Source organism: Aspergillus affinis (assembly GCF_023601865.1).
Source record: "Aspergillus affinis strain CMG 70 chromosome Unknown NODE_30_length_300691_cov_86_450199, whole genome shotgun sequence".
NCBI lineage: Eukaryota > Fungi > Ascomycota > Eurotiomycetes > Eurotiales > Aspergillaceae > Aspergillus > Aspergillus affinis.
The window spans coordinates 1-18,233 of record NW_026515811.1 but is presented as its reverse complement, the minus strand read 5'-3'; the positions used below and the strand labels follow the sequence as shown (position 1 = coordinate 18,233).

General features: G+C 49.5%; 5 protein-coding genes across 5 annotated transcripts; 3 read left to right on the top strand and 2 right to left on the bottom strand.

Moving 5' to 3' along the window:
• Positions 1-621: 621 nt before the first annotated feature.
• On the bottom strand, positions 622-2,623 carry KD926_006035 (potassium transporter; the record flags this gene model as incomplete). The annotated part of the gene is made up of 2 exons (XM_053099004.1): positions 622-1,335; positions 1,400-2,623. The coding sequence occupies 2 exons, from the start codon at positions 2,621-2,623 to the stop codon at positions 622-624; spliced, it is 1,938 nt and encodes a 645-aa protein (XP_052957097.1).
• Positions 2,624-6,529: 3,906 nt separating this feature from the next.
• On the top strand, positions 6,530-7,595 carry KD926_006034 (acetyl xylan esterase; the record flags this gene model as incomplete). Its single annotated transcript, XM_053099003.1, has 2 exons — positions 6,530-7,003; positions 7,143-7,595. The coding sequence occupies 2 exons, from the start codon at positions 6,530-6,532 to the stop codon at positions 7,593-7,595; spliced, it is 927 nt and encodes a 308-aa protein (XP_052957096.1).
• A 124-nt stretch (positions 7,596-7,719) lies between these two features.
• On the bottom strand, positions 7,720-9,332 carry KD926_006033 (MFS transporter; the record flags this gene model as incomplete). The annotated part of the gene is made up of 3 exons (XM_053099002.1): positions 7,720-8,700; positions 8,757-9,143; positions 9,213-9,332. The coding sequence occupies 3 exons, from the start codon at positions 9,330-9,332 to the stop codon at positions 7,720-7,722; spliced, it is 1,488 nt and encodes a 495-aa protein (XP_052957095.1).
• Positions 9,333-10,839: 1,507 nt separating this feature from the next.
• KD926_006032 (alpha/beta hydrolase) lies at positions 10,840-11,781 on the top strand (the record flags this gene model as incomplete). Its single annotated transcript, XM_053099001.1, has 1 exon — positions 10,840-11,781. One exon carries the CDS (start codon positions 10,840-10,842, stop codon positions 11,779-11,781), a length of 942 nt encoding a protein of 313 aa, XP_052957094.1.
• Positions 11,782-15,004: 3,223 nt separating this feature from the next.
• On the top strand, positions 15,005-18,233 carry KD926_006031 (uncharacterized protein; the record flags this gene model as incomplete). The annotated part of the gene is made up of 1 exon (XM_053099000.1): positions 15,005-18,233. A coding segment is annotated over one exon (3,229 nt), but the record flags the coding sequence as incomplete, so codon positions are not given.

The window sequence follows — 18,233 nt, the reverse complement described above, 5'->3', positions numbered from 1 at the left end:
GCCAGTGCCCGCGCCGAGTTCCGAATGCTCTTGAAATTGACTCACATGGAAGAATTCGATGGTTCTTACCGGCGGCTCCACTTTCTTTCCTTCTAGCCGTACGGGTCGTGCAGATTTACTCATTCGAGAATGGATTTGGGCCCAATTGTCCAATGCGTTGCCCGTTTAGTTTTCTCGGACTTATCTCGCTCTCTCCAGAGTGACTCGTGAAGGCTCAATGTGATGACGATGAGATCTGACCGCGTCGGACTCGGCTGGGGATGAGATATTATTTCCTTCCCGTCAGCCTCCCCCTGGTCCAATGGAGTCTGGATCGACGGTGCGCGGCCGTCAGATAATTATCTGATGCTAGCACTACTGATCAGTATGCGCCTGGGTTGAATATCGGCTTCGGTCTGTCCGAAAAGCGGAGTGCTGATGTGCGACAATGCTGAGTTCCGGCGTTCCGGACCGACAGCCAATGTCCTGCAGACTTTACTCGCGTCATGACCATGGCTGGCCTGCGCCGTCCTAACCGATCAATCAAAGATATGACTGTTTTCTGCTGTCCTACAGGTCCATTTGGTGATACCCAGTGCAAAATATCCGAGCAATTACTACATTGAGTAATGAGCCTATTCACTACACTATTCTCTCCGCTTCCTCCCCGTGAGTATCACCATGCAGGAAAAAGCTACTCAGGTTCGACCCCCGTCTCTTCAGCCACCGCTTCCACGGCCATTCGCCCTGTTCTCCCTGAGGCACCTCGCACGGCAACAGGATCGCATGGTCCAGTGAATGTGGCAGACCGCGATGCCGACCACGCACCTGCATCGCGATGACGATCAATTTCGACACCGTGTTGAACTCCGCGCAGAGACTCGTCTGAGTCCCGGGATACCCCAGCGATAACCCCACCGTACCGTAAGCGGAGACAATCTCGAAGAGGATCGGAAAGAGCGAAAACGCAATGTCTTTGCCGTGTGGCTGCAGCCGCGGTCCCTCTGCCACTGCGACGAAGAAAAAACCCAACATCACATACCAGAGATCGAACCCGAGCTGGCGCTGGATGTGTGCGGCGAGCCCGCGGTTCGCATTGGGTTTCGCTGCTTCGTCTTCGTCGCCCTCGTCTTCGTCGTAGATGCCGAGACTCTTTTCTTCGTATACGTTGGTCTTCCGGATGGCGATGGCGATGGGGAATGCGGAAATATACATCATCACCACGAAGGAGACTTGCACGGCGGGATGTAGGTGGCCTAGTGAGATGATGCTGAACCCGGCCGTGCGGGTGGACGCGATTTGAAAAAGTCCGTTCACGAAGCGGATGCCCGGCGAAGTGAGCTCGTCATTGGGGATCTGAATTTCATCAGCGCCTTGATACTATGATTGAGGGTTCGATCCGGGGCCTAAGGTGATCTACCTCTTGCATCGTGTAAAAAATCACCAGGTCAATTGCGTTGAGGATCAACAGCACGGCGGCAAGTCGCCAGGTTTCGGCACTAGGGAAGAGCAGCGTGAAGCACCGTCGTGGGTGGTTCAGCAGGTATAGCAGCTCCTCGTCCAACGCGGTGCCATAGGAGGTGGCCTTGGATAGAATCCAAATGATTAACCGCAGCATACACGGAAACCCCGTGTTTCCGATCACGATGAGAAACGTCATGACCAGCAAGGGGAAGGCATCGGTGCGGAAAGAGGCCATGGAGTTCCTCGTCAGGGTATACCCCAAATCGTTGAACGCGGAGCCCGCAGTGAACGCAGCCCACCAGGAAGGGGCGACCTGGATGTCCGAGAAGATCGGGTCATGTCGTCGACTGATCATCACCCATGCCACGAACAGCACCGTGCCCAGCACATGAAACGCGAAAAAGTAGCAGACCAAGATGATCAGCAGCGTTTTTAGCGCCCTATATTCGATCCCTCCCAGCTCCTCCTTCTGCGCCTCGTTCCAGTCGGAATAGCTGGCGATGGAGGATTGCCACATCAAGGAGGGCAAAGATGGCATAGCAACGGCAGGATCGCCCAGGGTCCCCGAGTCACCGATTGATTCGGATATGGAGCGCCGGCGAGACCCGATGCTCGAACGGCGCCGCGGTTTGCTCCCCAGCTCTGTCTCGTCCTCAAAGGTGATATGAGGGCTCGTGGCCTGGTACCTGCGCGGAGAGATCGCGTCGTCATCATCATTTATCCTCCCCAGCAGCGGCTGCTCTTCATTGTCTCTCCCGGGCCAAGGGGGCACTATCGGTCTGCTGATATTCACAGCGTTCCGCTCCTGGTCCTCGAGCGCACTGAGCTCCTGGTTCATTCTCCTTCGCTGCGCCCGACAGAGCGTTTTGGCGTCGTGGATAGCGCCTCGAAACCGTCTCCGAAACCAATACAGACGAATGAGCACGAGCAGCGAGTGCATGAACACAACGTTGGTGACCATGGGAACGACCCACAGGATCGCCTGCTGCGCAACATGAAGCCGGTTCAGGTCGACGGGATTCAGACCTGTCTGGGTCGCGGCGCCGGAGGCAAGAAGCAAGGCATTGGTATAGGAGACCCCGCCCGGGATATAGAAGATCACGGAGGTGAAGAGAACCCAAAAGGAGATGTAGATGTAATGATGATAGAGTCGCAGGGGAGAATTATCTCGCTGAGACATCAGTAGGGCAGGCAGACGACGACGCGAGGGAACTAGCTAGCTGAACCTGAACCAAAAGGTGACTAACTTCTTTAGCAGAGTCCAGCAAGGTAAGGAGAGTGGGAAAGACGTCAAACTTACCTGCCGATAAACCGGACATCCAATAAATAATCAAGACCAGAGACCAAGATGTGCCAGTGCTAGCATGAAAGCCAACAAATGCCTCGTCTGGGGGCCGATAGCATCGCTACGTCCTTTGTTTCTGTGCGCTCTTTAACCACAACCACTGAGCAGGTCGGCAGGCGGCAGGTAGCCCGGCCGGTAGGACCAAGCTAGCTTAAATAGCGAACAAAAAAAGTTTGCGGAAAGGAGCGGGGAACAGAAAAAGCCAGCTAAGTAGCTCTCACTGAAAGCATTCATTTCATATGCGAGAGGCTTAAATGCAAACGGGAGCTCCAGCTCCAGCCGGTCTGGTCTGGTCTCGTTGAGCTCCGGAGGGAAAACCGTGGACGGACCAACCAATGGACGGGATTAATCGCTCATTCGCCACCATTGACATCACGGTTTCTGAGGCTGTTCAACCTTAATGGGAAAGAGACCGGATAGAGTAGGAAGGAGCAGGAAGTGAGATTTGATGTTTGGTAGTGGTTATGGTAAGTGGTTATTGATTGATTAGGGCTGTCTGGATATGTCACGTTGGATGTGGATCCGAACCATCTTGTGGCACTTGTAGCAACACAAGGTGGGTATTGATTTCCTGGGTTTGAGATTGACTGACTAATTCATTGCATAAGCTGCTGGAGTGGTATAACTACTTATGTTTTTCATAGCGAGTCAAGCGAAGTCTCATACTCCAAATGACGACAGGATCACGGCATCACGACAATGACTCACAAACCGATGAAAATCGTCCAACATGAAGCCTGTCGAGTATCTCAAACTCATCAAAGCCAATAACCAAGAGCCCATATCCAAAAACTCGAACAAATCTAAGCCAAGATGGCTGAACCAACAATCCCTGAAAGCAAAGCTCATGATTTATTCTATATCCCCGAGCTCCTGGAAGCCATTCTGTTGAATTTAGATATGCACACATTGCTCATCTCAGCTCGCGTCTGTTACAAGTGGAATGACCTGATCAAAAACTCCCGCAAGATACAGCAGGCATTATTCTATGTCCCTTGCGATATGGTAGGTCCAGATTAGCCAAGCATCCAGAACCCACTTGTGGCCGACAGAATATGGCCAGATTTTATCTGCACACGACTCTACTCGCGGATGAAAATTGGAACATATATAAGGAAGCAGCATAAAGTCCGACGGATCTCATCAAGGGAGAGAGAACAGGCGTATTTGCGCCACGAGGCAAGTTGGCGGCGGATGTTTCTCCGGCAGCCTCCAACGACGACCGTCTTTTTCGAGTGGTTTAATACCTTCGAGAGCTCCTTCATGTGCATGGCTACTTTCGCTCATCACGGATAATGGACACCAGAAAGTGAGTTTGTTCGCCTGGAGCACATAGCGCATCGGAGAGACGTTGGATTCTCCATGCCAAGATGGATATTCTCAAGCAAATCAGATTGGTACTTTAACAAACCCAATAAATACCGGCCGAAAGATGAGCCCGTGACCAGATATCCTCCTGACACCCAATATCTGGCCCAGTTCGATCTCACTGTGAGCTCTGAAATTCCCTGTGATTTGACGACATCATTTGAGGATTTATATGGCGTACGGACACATGTTCCTGCTTGGATCGGCGAGGCGCCTGCAGCGTGTATAATAGATAGGTTTTATCAGGCTAATGGAATTTTGATTGATTGATTGACGGATTGATTGATTAATTCAGTTTGTTAAAAAAAATAGTCCAACATCAAGCTTGCTACCAATCGCACAAGCATAAACCAGTAGTCTAATAGCCCCATGTTTCTTTCGAACCTGAGTGTCTGTAGATCGATTGCTCTGGCAAGCGACGTATGAAAGGAACTCGTGTGACAAGTTGCCTCGGCCGGGTTATGGTTACAAACTAAAGGATCAATGAGGAATAGCATCCCCCCAGACTAGATCGAGGACTATTCTTTAATTAACTCATTTGAATACCTGGGCACTCCCAAGCCTGTCGGTGTCCTCCAGCGTGCAGAAAGACATCGAGAAGGGACGTCAGCTTTGGGCCAAGATCTTCCCTATTTGCAAATTCCTCGAGTCACGCGGTCAGAACCGGAGTGAAGCTCAGAGGTTAGTCGACGGGTGGACTGAGGAAGGCCCTCGCCCTGTTGAAGGGCGAGCCTTTGGCGGACATCCAACTTCTTTATGTTAAGACACTTTCTATCTCGGCTGGAGCAGAGTACTCGAAGGAGGGTCGTACACGGGGAATGCGAAATTCTACTTTATTTTGTAATGCGCTTGTATAACATGGTTATTAGTCTTGATAGATAGATAGGCACCACCAAATTAGCGATTTTGATTGACTAGCTACTAATCTAGACATAATTCCCTGCGTCCTCGATAGCTAAATAGAAGCCTAGCAGCTTGCCCTGAGCCAAAAGCCAAAAGACGTGAACAGATAAGTTGACAACAAGACCATACAGGAAACGAAAAAACAACCAACCATCCTATCATCTCATAGAGGTACAACGTGCCCTGTTCCGCACAATACTCAATAATACAGGGCGAGTTCAACTCACGCTGACCACGAGCCAACCACTCACCGAGCTCACCGAGGATACCCTTGTCCGTCGTGAGATCGTCTCTAGTCAGATATTGCATTGGGAAAGGATCCTTTCCCAGATATTGAATGAAAAAAGGATCGGTGGTGGATATCATCGGCTCCCAGGAAATTACCTCCACACCAATTATCTTCGGGGAATCATCGACGTTTTTGGAAAAGAAGGGCCTGGTCACAAAGGCCCAGTCTGCCCAATTCGCCACGTGCTCTAGGCGGAGGAATCCACCTTTTGGCGTCTGCGTTCCTTTTGCGAGGTTAGCACACATAGGATAGCTGATATAGGGCACACTGGTACCGTTTAAACTAACGAAATATACTGTGGGTGTGGGAGGCTGCTGGAGAGGCATCCGTCGCCAACTTGCCTCGGGGCGCAAATACGCCGCTTGTTCCTGGCATGATATTGTCTGTTGGAGGAAGTACGGGCCGTCGTATGCCCTCTGTGAGTGGAGTTGCCTGCAGATAAAATCCTTTACTCGATTGACTGCAAATATGTTCGTGATGTTTTGCAGGTGAGGAGGTACCGCGTCACGAGGGACAAAAAATAGTGCCTGCAGTATCCTAGAGGAGTTTTTGATCAAGTCGTTCCACATATAACACACGCGAGCTGAGACTAGCAGTGTTTGTGTGTCTAAGTTCAACAGAATGGCTTGATCTTATTTTATTAAGCTGTGAGTCATTATCATGCTTTCTGGGTCGTGGTATCGCGATGCCGTGATGCCGTCGTCATTGGAAGTAAAGGCTTCGCTTGACTCATGAAGAAAATTGTATACCGCAAGTCGATATCAAAGTTTTCTTTTTTCGCCCCATTTCTTTAATCAACCAAGTCCTGCAGATCAACCCAACTCGTCACGGCTAATATTCCCTCCTCTCCGGCCTATGCAGGCCTTTTTGGCTAAACTCCCGGCTAGAGAATGACGCTGCTAGATACCGACTAAACATGCACGCTAGACCGGCCTGAAACAGCGTCTAGCGCATTTCGCCACGGAGCATCATCATTCTCGCTGCAACACTCCACGCTTCATGGTTTTGATCCCTGTAAAAGCGGAGAAGAAGCCGCTTTCATATCCATGTCTCCGCTCGTCCGTCAATACCATGAGGAACTGTCGTAGTGCTATATAAACGATGTAGTCGGACGGCGCCGCAGTTACTACTGTACATCCCCGTCCCAGCTGCCCTAGCCAACAAGCAAGCAAGCAAGCAAGATGCTCCCCCTCCCCATTCTCCTCACCACCCTCCTGTGCGCCTTCAGCAGCACCGCACTCACCCTCCAACATGAGCACGCAAAACAACTCCTCCCGCGCGCCGGCTCCCTGGAACAAATCACCGACTTCGGCGACAACCCCACAAACGTAGGCATGTACATCTACGTGCCGAACAACCTGTCCTCAAACCCCGCGATCATCGTCGGCATCCACTGGTGTTCGGGAACCGCACAGGCGTACTACACCGGTTCGCCGTACGCGACGTACGCCGAGCAGCACGGCTTCATTGTCATTTATCCGGATAGTCCGTATGAGGGCGGATGTTGGGATGTTAGTTCGCAGGCGACGTTGACTAGGGATGGTGGTGGGAATAGTAATTCGATTGCGAATATGGTGAAGTGGGCGGTGGAGAAGTATGAAGCTGATGAAGAGAGGGTGTTTGTTACGGGGTTGAGTTCGGGGGCTATGATGACGGTATGTTGTTTTTCCTTCTATCTCCTTCTCTTGCTTTGTTGGCTTCTCTGTCGTGCTATTTCTCTATCTCTGTGGGAATTGAATATGAAATTGTCTGGAATTTTCTTCTTATATCTGACATCTGAGTGTTATGGTATAGAACGTCATGGCAGCAACATACCCCGACCTCTTCGCCGCCGGAATCGTCTACGCCGGCGTCCCAGCCGGCTGCTTCCTCAGCACGGCAGACGAAAAGAACGCATGGAACAGCACCTGCTCCCAGGGCAACTCAATCACCACCCCCGAGCATTGGGCCGCCATCGCAAAAGCCATGGACCCGGGATACGACGGTCCGCGACCTAAGATGCAGATCTACCACGGCAGTCAGGACACGACGCTGTATCCGCAGAACTACTACGAGACGTGTAAGCAGTGGGCGGGGGTGTTTGGGTACGAGTATGATAGTCCGGAGGAGACGAAGAAGGATACGCCCTTGGCGAACTGGGCGTCGACGGTCTGGGGGGAGAAATTGACGGGTGTGCTGGCCGGGGGTGTGGATCATGGGATTCAGATACAGGGGAAGGAGGATATGGTTTGGTTTGGGTTTACTTAGGGGGGTATAGTATAGGGGGGTGTGTGTAGGTGTGGGTTTGGTGGTTAGGATTGGTGGATGGATGGTTTGGCTTTCGGAGCTCTATCGTCTCGCATTTATGCATTCAAATAGTATCATATGCAAGTTAAGACGCTCTCTCCCTCCCTATCGCTCTCAGTTTAGGTCCCCATACCCACAGAACCAACGGCGCGGGAATCGCCAACCCCATACAAAGAAACGCCAACAAGCTATTCCCCCACCCATACCCAAGCCGCTCGTACAGCTGCGGCGCAAAGATCGGGAACGCAAACCCAAGAATATAAGAGAGGACGCGCATAGCGGCACTAGCCGATGCCGTATGCGTGAACTCGTCAAGCAAGTAAGCCAACATGCCCTGACCGATCATAAAGCTGCCCCAGGTGAAGATAGCAGCGCCGATATCTACCGCGATCCAGGGGGCGTGTTTCTCAGCTGACCAGCCGTACCAGAACAGGCCGACCGGGATGAGCACCACGCTAGGGATGAGGTAGGGGACGCGGAACTCGGGCGTGGGCGGTGCTGCTGGACCGGCTCGGTCGCGCATCCGCCGGTAGATGAAGTCCATGAGGTGACCGCCTAGTTGGGCTGAGAGGGTCGTGCCGATGGCGATGGCGATGTAGTTGAGACTGCTGATTGTTGAGGACTGGCCGTATCGGTCCATCCAGAGGGTGGCGTAGGTGGAGAGCATGAGGATGTAGATACCGAAATCGAGAGCGTAGATAAGGGAAAGGAGTTGGATTATGGGACGGTGGATCATGAGGTTGAAAGGTCTGTAGAGGTTCTTGCGGAGTTGAGTGAGTAGACTATCTGTGTTGCGGTGCTGCAGGTTCGGGGTCTGGGTGCGTGCTTTGCGGTGGAGTAGGACGGGCGTGTGGCATTCTTGGATCACAACGGTGCCTAGGACCAATACGACGACGTCGAAGATGGACAGGATCCAGAAGAGCCAGTGCCAGTGTAGGTTCTGTGCTGCGAGGCCGCCGATGATGGGACCCAGTGCCGGACCCAGGAACGGGATCAGGGTGGCTAGGGCTAGCGATTTCCCGCGGTCTTTGGCGTGAAACATGTCGGCCATGATGGGGGCTGTGAGCTGGATGGCGGATCAGTTTACTATATCGTGGATATGGTGATTGACCGGAAACCTACGGCGATGCCCACACAGCCTCCGATCGCAGCCAGAAACCGCCCGACCATCATCAAACCGGGAGAATTTCCCACCGGACAGAGGCTATTCCACAAGATATACCACACATTACAGGCCATCCAAACGGGCTTGCGACCGTACATCTCCGACAAAGCGCCGACGAGGAACGGGCCAAATCCGAGACCTAGCAGGTAAACGGAAAAGGCGATTTGGGTGGCTAGCTCGCTCATTCTGAGGTCCTCGGCGATTTGGCTCAGGGCCGCGGCCATCATACTGGCGGACATGAGACCGGCTAATTGGGCGCAGGATACGACCATTGCGATGGAGACCTTGCGAGTTAAGGACCAGTTGTAGGGGTTTTGGGGATCGTCGGGGCCGTCCCAAGTTGCCTAGAAGAATAAATGGTGAGTTGCCTGTTTGTGCCACGATCAAAATTTAGCCAAGGACAGAGAACCGACCCCGTAGGTTTCATTCAGGGCATCAAGCTGTGCTTGAGCATTGAGAGCTTCTGTATAGTCTGCTTTCTGTTTCTCGACCTCCACATTCGGGGAAACTTCTGGTCCTTTGGAAGTGTTCATGGTGAGAGTCTGATAGCAAAAGATCGAGGCTCCTCGTTACACATAATATGTAACCAGAGAAGAAACTGACAGTTGTCCACGACTAACTGCTATTCTTAAATAGACCGATCCCAAATACACCGAGACCCGGCAGGTAAAACCGAGTCGGATCATCATGGACTGACTCGGATCAGATAAGTAATTGACCTATGAACGGTCTTCACGCGTGAGCTTGTCCATTGTCAATCAGAATATAGTCTCATCCCGAAGGAGCGTATCTAATCTGATGCAGTAACCTGCGCCGATTAATCCGAGATCCTTCGGGGAATCTGTTGGGACTTGATCAGAATGCGGTTTAGTAGGGTTGCATCGCAGGTGCTGCTAGTCTTCCCCGTACGATGGCGTGCTGGAAGGAGGAGATAACAAAGAAGATTCGCTGCGAAGTGACTCACTTCCATGCAGGATCTGAGGGTCTGAGGGTCTATTCGGCTGTCGGATGCTGATTGATAACATGGGATGTTCCAGGCAGCAATGGACGCCTGATGAGGTTGACGGTCTTCGACTGGAATGAGCTAGCTATACAGATCTAAAAAAACCAAAAAAAATCAGGCTGTCTATCTATCTATAACTAATATGTATTAAGCCCATCAAGTCCAGAAACAAGCGAGCGCAAAAAGAAAAGGCACCCTCCCCACCGCGATGCAGGGGATCGAACTTGCGGCGTAGGGGCTCAATACGGGAGAAGGGCGCCCTCCTCCCGCAGCAAGACCCCTGCACCATCGGGTGGGGAGTATTAACGTACTGGATGCATAGCTCGCTCATCTGTTTCATTTGATACTTTTCTTCTGATCTTGTTGCTTGTATTAGGACGAAAAGGACTCATTTCCGACATATATTTGGGTGCTCTGGAGCCGATTCGGTTTAGAAGTTTGAAAAATAACTTGGACACAAGATAGGATATGAGGTAGGCAAGATAACAAGGGACTGTATATGTATACAAAGAAATTAAGTAGTAAAAGGTTTCTTTTTACTAATCTACTGTGATCTAGAATATCACCTATAGGCGATTCACCTACTATGCGAATCAGTGGATTCATTGGTGTGTCATCAGATAAAAAAACACAAGTGTGATAACAACAAATGGGCGGATGAGATTCAAAAAAATGTCTATGACAGGTTGTCACTCAATGATGTCCGTCTATTCTACTTCAGAGTGATCTCAAGTCGACGACCTTACTCCTTCCTCGGTTACTTGGTCGGAGGTATCATTGCTAAGTCCTAGGTGCTGACCCGATGGAGATAGCTGTCAATCGGCCGAAATAAGGTTACCGTTGGGAGTAAGCAGCTTATCGGCGCCGACGATCAGTTCCCATTGGCCGAAGAATGAAGGCATTCGCCACATCTCGAGCTCCTTGACTCCTTCATAAACCGCCAGCTGGACTTCCATACTTGCATACTCTCACAAACCTTCTCAAGTCATTCGAAGATCAACATCACTCAATTTTCACCAAGTCCATCTTCATCTACAATGTCTACTTCTGTTCAGACCGTCGCTATTCCCAACATTGCGTGGAACATCGCGGCCGATATCTACTTCCCCCCGAACTTCGACAAGAACAAGACATACCCGGCTGTTGTGTCTGCCCATCCCATCGGCTCATGCAAGGAGCAGACATCTGGTAAAGTTTACGGCAACGCGATCGCTGAAGCAGGATTTGTGGTCGTGGCTTTCGATGCCTCTTTCCAGGGCGCTTCGGGTGCTGAGCCTCGTTTGATGGAGAACCCCGAGTTTCGAGTCTCGGACTTTCGCTTCGTCGTGGATTACATTCAGACGCTTCCCTATGTCGACTCCAAGAGAATCGGGGTGCTGGGAATCTGCGGTGGCGGCGGCTACGCTCTCAATGCCATCATGACCGACTATCGCTTCCAGTGCGCCGTTGGCATCACCCCCGTCAACTTCGGCCGCCTCACTCGTGAAGCCTTCGGTAATTTCGATCCGGCCGGCGCTCTGGAAAAGATTGCCAGTCAACGAACTCTCGAGGCTCAGGGAGCTCAACGATTCATTCTGAACTATCTTCCCTCCACGGTTGCCGAAGCCAAGCAGGCAACGACGGATATCGATACTATTGAGGCCACCGAGTATTACAAGACCGAGCGAGGCCAGGCACCCAATGGCGCCTGCAGCGGTCTTTTTTCCTTCAATAGTGCTGCTCTGGCATGGGACGCTTTCAACCACGCCGAACAACTCATGACCCGACCGTTTATGGTGGTGGTTGGTGACAAACCAGGAAGCTTCGGTGCCTATCGCGATGCCCCGGAAATCCACGGCCGTGCTGCTTCCAAAGATAAGAACCTCGTCATTCTCCCTGGCGTTTCGCATTATATGCTTTATGATAAGCCGGAGGCTGTTGAGCCTGCTCTTGATCAGGTTTTGCCGTTCCTCAAGAAACATCTCGGCGTTGACAATTGAACAGCGGCTGTTAGAGCCCCGGCGAATTTTCGAGATGATCTTGTTTGGTAGACAAATTAGCACGGTTAATTAGTGTTATGCCTGTTTTCAATGTGCTACGAACCATTATAACTCGAATAGATAACATTGGGACCAGGTCCAGTTGTTCGTAATGTGCAGAGTATGCATCACTCATGATGCAGCAAAAATGGAACCTCAGATACCTGGTTAAATAAATGGTAATAAAATACCTATACACATAATAATATTTTCTTTTTACGATAATTACGTTATTATATTCTTTTTTTTTCTCATTATATTCTTAGATCAGTCAACAAAACATGGCGGAAGAGGATTTTCAACATCTACTAAAATTGAAGATGTAGCGTCGATAAATAGTAAACAAGCTCCTTCATTCTTACCCTTTAACAACCTACAGAATGACAATAAAGATGATAACTCAAGCCAAGTTTATCGCCCAATGTTGAATGTTATACTAGAACGACGTAGAGACAATCGCACTCAAAGCGCTGGAGAACTGAAGCCCAAAAAATTCTATAACGACTTCAATAGGCCCCAGTACAACGTGGTGAGCGCATAGCCTAGCTAAAGTTATTGTGTCCTCCTATCGCCGCTTTCGACCGATATGAATATGATGACGATGTAATCAGGAGTGGATTTCTTAGCTCCGAAAGCCGTCCGAAACATGGTTCCCAAGGAGAAACCTATCGGCTGAATCCCCCAAGATGGCCCGAAGAAATCCTTCGGATCTACCGGAGATCTTTAGGCTTTGAACCATGTGGGTAAGCATGAGAGAGCAGTCGTCATGATAATATGCCAGTACAGATTAAGAGAAGTATGAGAAGTCAACCCGCGATCGATCTTTGATCTGAAGAATATGGAATGTAAATTTCATGCTCTTTAAAGCGGGCCAGCTTTCGGTTATATACGATTTTGCCATTTTTCTCGTTTTGGACCTCAACCATGTAGTAGCATATATTATTGTTGGCCGTCTCTCTAGGCGTAATTGCTAGTAATGTACCCGTAGGAATATCGAATGATGAAGGTCTGATTCTTTCAATCTAGCTGCAAACGATGGTTTAAATACATGAAGAATAATAAGCAATCTAGCCTAAAAAGGCAGTTAGAAGAGACATAACTTTTGAACCATGGAAATAACAGAAAACTCTGCATAATCCTCGGGGATCGGTAGTTACCAATACCGATGTCCGGACTAGGAAGGTCTCCTATGTGACTAGCGGTCACATACGGTTGACAATTATTTCCCTCACGATCTTTGAGCGCTGTTTTCTTCTCAGCCATTACAGCAACTTCGTTGACGCCCGGATCTGAAGTCGGATATGGCCACCTAGTTTTCTTTTCTTTATCTGGAACAGCCCACGCAACATTCTGACTGTGATACCCTTTCGATGAATTTGGGATTAAAAATTGTTTGCCTTTTTCTCTGTAGCCATATGTTAAATCATTTCCTCCCCCTTCTTCTCTTCCCTTATTTTTGCTCTCTTCTTCGTCTTCATGTTCTTCTCTTCCCTTACCTTTGTTCTCTTCTTCGTCATTACGTCGTTCTTCTTCAACAGGAGCCTCGGTGTCTTCGGATCTGGATGTCTCAAAATTGGCTTTCGCCTTTTCAAGTTCTATTCAATCAATATACTGCTCACATAAGAACGGAGTATTCCCTTTACTTTGCCTTGCCTCGCCCACTTGCTCCCTTTTCATTGGTTCCCGATAATCCAAAGCATCATTAATAAGCTTAAGATGTTTTTCTAGGGCCGCTATATCTGAGAACTTAGACCAGTCAAACAGCGTGTCTTCTGTAGAGTTATTTAAGCGATCTATTTCATCATCTATCGCCTTTTCTAGTACCACTTTGTTATCGTCGGTGAGTTTTGTTTTCCTTTCAGTGTACTTGTCAGGCAATACCTTTTTTCCGTTTGGGCCCGGGTGTTGGAGGAGACCGGCTCGCTGAAATTCTATGTATAAATCTGTCGTGTTCATGGTCTGTAAGGCACTCTATGGTAAGAACTGATCTGTATTTGAAAGGCTTAATAGGTATAGGAACAGTTCAAGATATTTAGAGGTAGTAGAATGTCATAATTCTATATAGGATTGTATTTAAATAAGGCATAGATGTCTGGTCCTGGGAGAAATATGTGCCCTCTAAAACTCTCCGCCTGTTGTTTAGTATCTTACATCATAGACACTTGGAAATTAATATTATACTACTAGTAAGTACATTTGATACCATCAATTTTCTATACGATTTTTTACTATAATATGGGCTTTGATATATGCAGGGGCTGCAATCAGTTTCCGGACCATCATGATTAGATGGGGTAACCTCGATGACTCACAAGAATTACTTCCAGGCCTGCGGCATATCTATGCAGGATGCTTTCTCAAAACCTGACAACGTAGCCCGCTATCAGGCCCATCCAGATTAAAAAAGCGTATAGTCGGTAGACAAACAGTCTCAAAAGTCGCTCGAGCAGCTTTCTTAGCGAATTGAACAGGAGGTAAGTCGGACGCGTGCTGGTAGTACAGACAGCGCTTTGGGTTAGTGTAATGATCTAGATCAAATGAGAGAAGAAGCTATTCGTTCACTATGCAGAAGAAGTCTCAAGTTTAAAATACTGTGACTCGAATTATATGAAAGTCCTTGTATACAGAGCCTTGCAGGTTAGGCTTTACATGATTATCACTCTTCCACTCTTTCTCAGCGTCACCTCCCGCGAACTAATCCATATTAGGGTTTGTCTGGTATTGAGGTAACTTACAGTCAGTATGCGGCCTGACTTGACGAAACGTACAAAGTACACCAACGCGGGGATATTCGCTGCGACCATGTAGTGCCGTCGGATAATAAAGCTTCCGGTCTACTACATAAATCTGGATTGATTCTCCGTGGACTTGGGAACAGTGGTAGCTCAGAGCGTTTGAATGGAAGACGTGCTTGAAATATGAGCAGGATGTATGTCAAAATTCTCTGATGTGGCCCTCAGTATGGACTATCTTCGGCAGATTGTCACATTGCTCATGGCTCGGCGACCGCTGAAGTGCTCAGCCCTGCAAACACATGTCGCCGTGACCCCGCTTTTCAGCCGCGTGAATATCGCTTCGCATCTTGCTCCCATAATTACAACTCTTCTGCGTTCTAGTCTGCTAATCCTGGCATATCTAGAGCTGGAAGGCATGATAAAATCTTATGTTTTCCGTTTAGCTCGCGATGTCTTCCCTGACGCACGATGACTACACGATCGCGTGGATATGTGCCTTGCCGCTGGAGGTTGCGGCCGCTCGCGTCATGCTGAACAAAACCCACAATTCCTTGCCTAACCCCCCCTCCGATCCGAATGCCTACATGCTTGGCGAACTAAACGGCCATTATATAGTCATTGCCTGCCTGCCGGATGGCGTGTATGGAACAGTCTCTGCCGCGGCTGTGGTATCTCGCATGCGCCCAACGTTTCCGCGGCTTCAATATGCACTAATGGTGGGAATCGGAGGCGGAGTTCCAAATACAGACAACGATATCCGACTAGGCGATGTAGTGGTCAGCAAACCGATTGGAATGTACAGTGGGGTGATTCAGTATGATTATGGCAAGGCAGTTCAAGGCGGGATATTTGAGCCAACTGGAACCTTAAACAAACCACCACCGACGCTCCTAATGCACATGAGTCAACTGGAGGCAAAACAAATGATCGAGGGCAGGGATTCGGTATCAAAAATTGTATGGGATGCTCTGGAGCGAAATCCCCACATGACTGAAAGATTCTCGCCCCCGGAGCATCACATGGATTTTCTGTTTCGTTCTGCTTATCACCATGTCAAGAAGGAAGAGGACTGCAAAAGGTGTGATAAACAGCAATTGGTCCAGCGACAAACCCGTGATACTAAGGCACCTTCTATCCACTATGGATTGATTGCATCCGGAGATCAGGTGATGAAGGACTCGGACACACGAGACCGTCTAGCTCAACAGCATGGGATACTCTGCTTTGAGATGGAAGCTGCAGGCCTGATGGATGAGCTTCCGACATTGGTGATCCGAGGTATTTGCGACTACTGCGACTCTCATAAGCAGAAAGAGTGGCAGGGATATGCAGCATTAACAGCCGCTGCCTTTGCCAGATTATTGATGTCAGTCGTGCCCGTGTATCGTACACAGTCCGGCTTGCTGAAACAGAAAGTTCGGCACTGGATGGTCCCATTCGCAAGAAATCCAAAATTCGTTGGTCGCCAGCATGAAGTGATGGAGCTGGAGAAACTAATTGCAATAGAAAATGGGCCTGCACGGATTGCGATCACTGGTTTAGGGGGCGTGGGGAAGACACAGGTAGCCCTAGAGGTAGCATACCGCATACGAGAGCGAGACAAGGAGTGCTCAATTTTCTGGGTCCCATGTACCAGTTATGCGATGATTGAGCAGACCTTCCAAGATATTATCCAATTTTCTGGCATTTCAGATGTGAAGCCGGGCGAGGCTAAAGAACAGATCAAGACATACCTCAGCTCCGAGCGTGCAGGCAGATGGATTCTGATTTTCGATAATGCAGATGATGCTGAGATGTGGTCAATAGGTGACAACACGGAACCAGCCCTTGAGGAGTTTCTCCCCCAAAGTGAACAAGGCCGCATTTTATTCACTTCCCGCAATCTGGAACTTGCAGTGGATCTCACCTACTCGAATATCATTGCCATTCCAGACATAGATCATCAAACTGCGATACAAATCCTGGAGAAGACATTAGTGCAGAAGGAGCTACTCAATGATCATACAAAGATGATTGCTCTTCTTGAACAACTAGCAAATCTTCCCTTGGCGATTGTGCAGGCGTCAGCATACATCAACAAAAAGCGGCTTAGTCTGTCTACATACGCAAGACTATTGAAGGAGACGGAGCAAGATGCGGTTGAACTCCTTAGCGAAGACTTTAAGGATCCAGGGCGTTATAAGGATATTCAAAATCCAATTATGACCACGTGGTTGATATCATTTAATCAAATTCAGCAACAAGATCAATTGGCGGCGGATTATCTATCTTTCATGGCCTGTGTTGATCCACGCAAGATTCCCCAGTCTCTCCTTCCATCGGAAGCTGCCAAAAAACCAACACTAGATGCTTTAGGTTTGCTGAATGCATACTCCTTTATTAGCAGTCATGATATGGACATAAGCATGCACAGACTCGTGCACATTGCGATGCGAAACTGGCTCAGAAAGAATGGGATGCTTAGTAACTGGGTCTACAGGGTGGCAAATCGAATGCAAACAATTTTTCCTGGTGATCACTATACCAATCGAGGGTTATGGCGAGAATACCTTCCCCATGCTCTGGCTGTTGTGAATGGGAAGGAGTTCAAAGAGCTTCCGACAGATCACAGTAATTTTATGGGTAGAATTGCAGATTGTCTTGCTAGTGATGGGCGATTTCATGAAGCGGAGGTGTTATACACTCAGCTGATGCAAATGAAACAGGATAAAAATGGCGCTGAGCATCCCTCCACTCTGACCAGCATGGCGGACCTGGCTTCAACCTACCAGAATCAGGGACGATGGAATGAAGCGGAGCAGCTGAACGTGCAGGTCATGAAGACAAGGAAGACAGTGCTAGGCTCTGAGCATCCTGACACTCTGACCAGCATGGGGAACCTGGCTTCAACCTACCAGGATCAGGGACGATGGAATGAAGCGGAGCAGCTGGAGATGCAGGTCATGGAGACATCCAAGACAGTATTAGGTGCTGAGCATCCTGATACTCTGACCAGCATAGCAAACCTAGCTTTAACCTACCAGAATCAGGGACGATGGAATGAAGCGGAGCAGCTGAACGTACAGGTCATAGAGACATCCAAGACAGTGCTGGGTGCTGAGCATCCCTCCACTCTGGCCAGCATGGCGAACCTGGCTTCAACCTTTTGGAATCAGGGACGATGGAATGAAGCGGAGCAGCTGGAGGTGCAGGTCATGGAGACATTCAAGACAGTGCTGGGTGCTGAGCATCCTGACACTCTGACCAGCATGGCGAACCTGGCTTCAACCTACCGGAATCAGGGACGATGGAATGAAGCGGAGCAGCTGGAGGTGCAGGTCATGGAGACAAGGAAGACAGTGCTGGGTGCTGAGCATCCCTCTACTCTGACTAGCATGGTGAACCTGGCTTCAACCTTTTGGAATCAGGGACGATGGAATGAAGCGGAGCAGCTGAACGTGCAGGTCATAGAGACATTCAAGACAGTGCTGGGTGCTGAGCATCCCTCCACTCTGACCAGCATGGCGAACCTGGCTTCAACCTACCGGAATCAGGGACGATGGAATGAAGCGGAGCAGCTGGAGATGCAGGTCATGGAGACATTCAAGACAGTGCTGGGTGTTGAGCATCCCTCCACTCTGGCCAGCATGGCGAACCTGGCTTCAACCTTTTGGAATCAGGGACGATGGAATGAAGCGG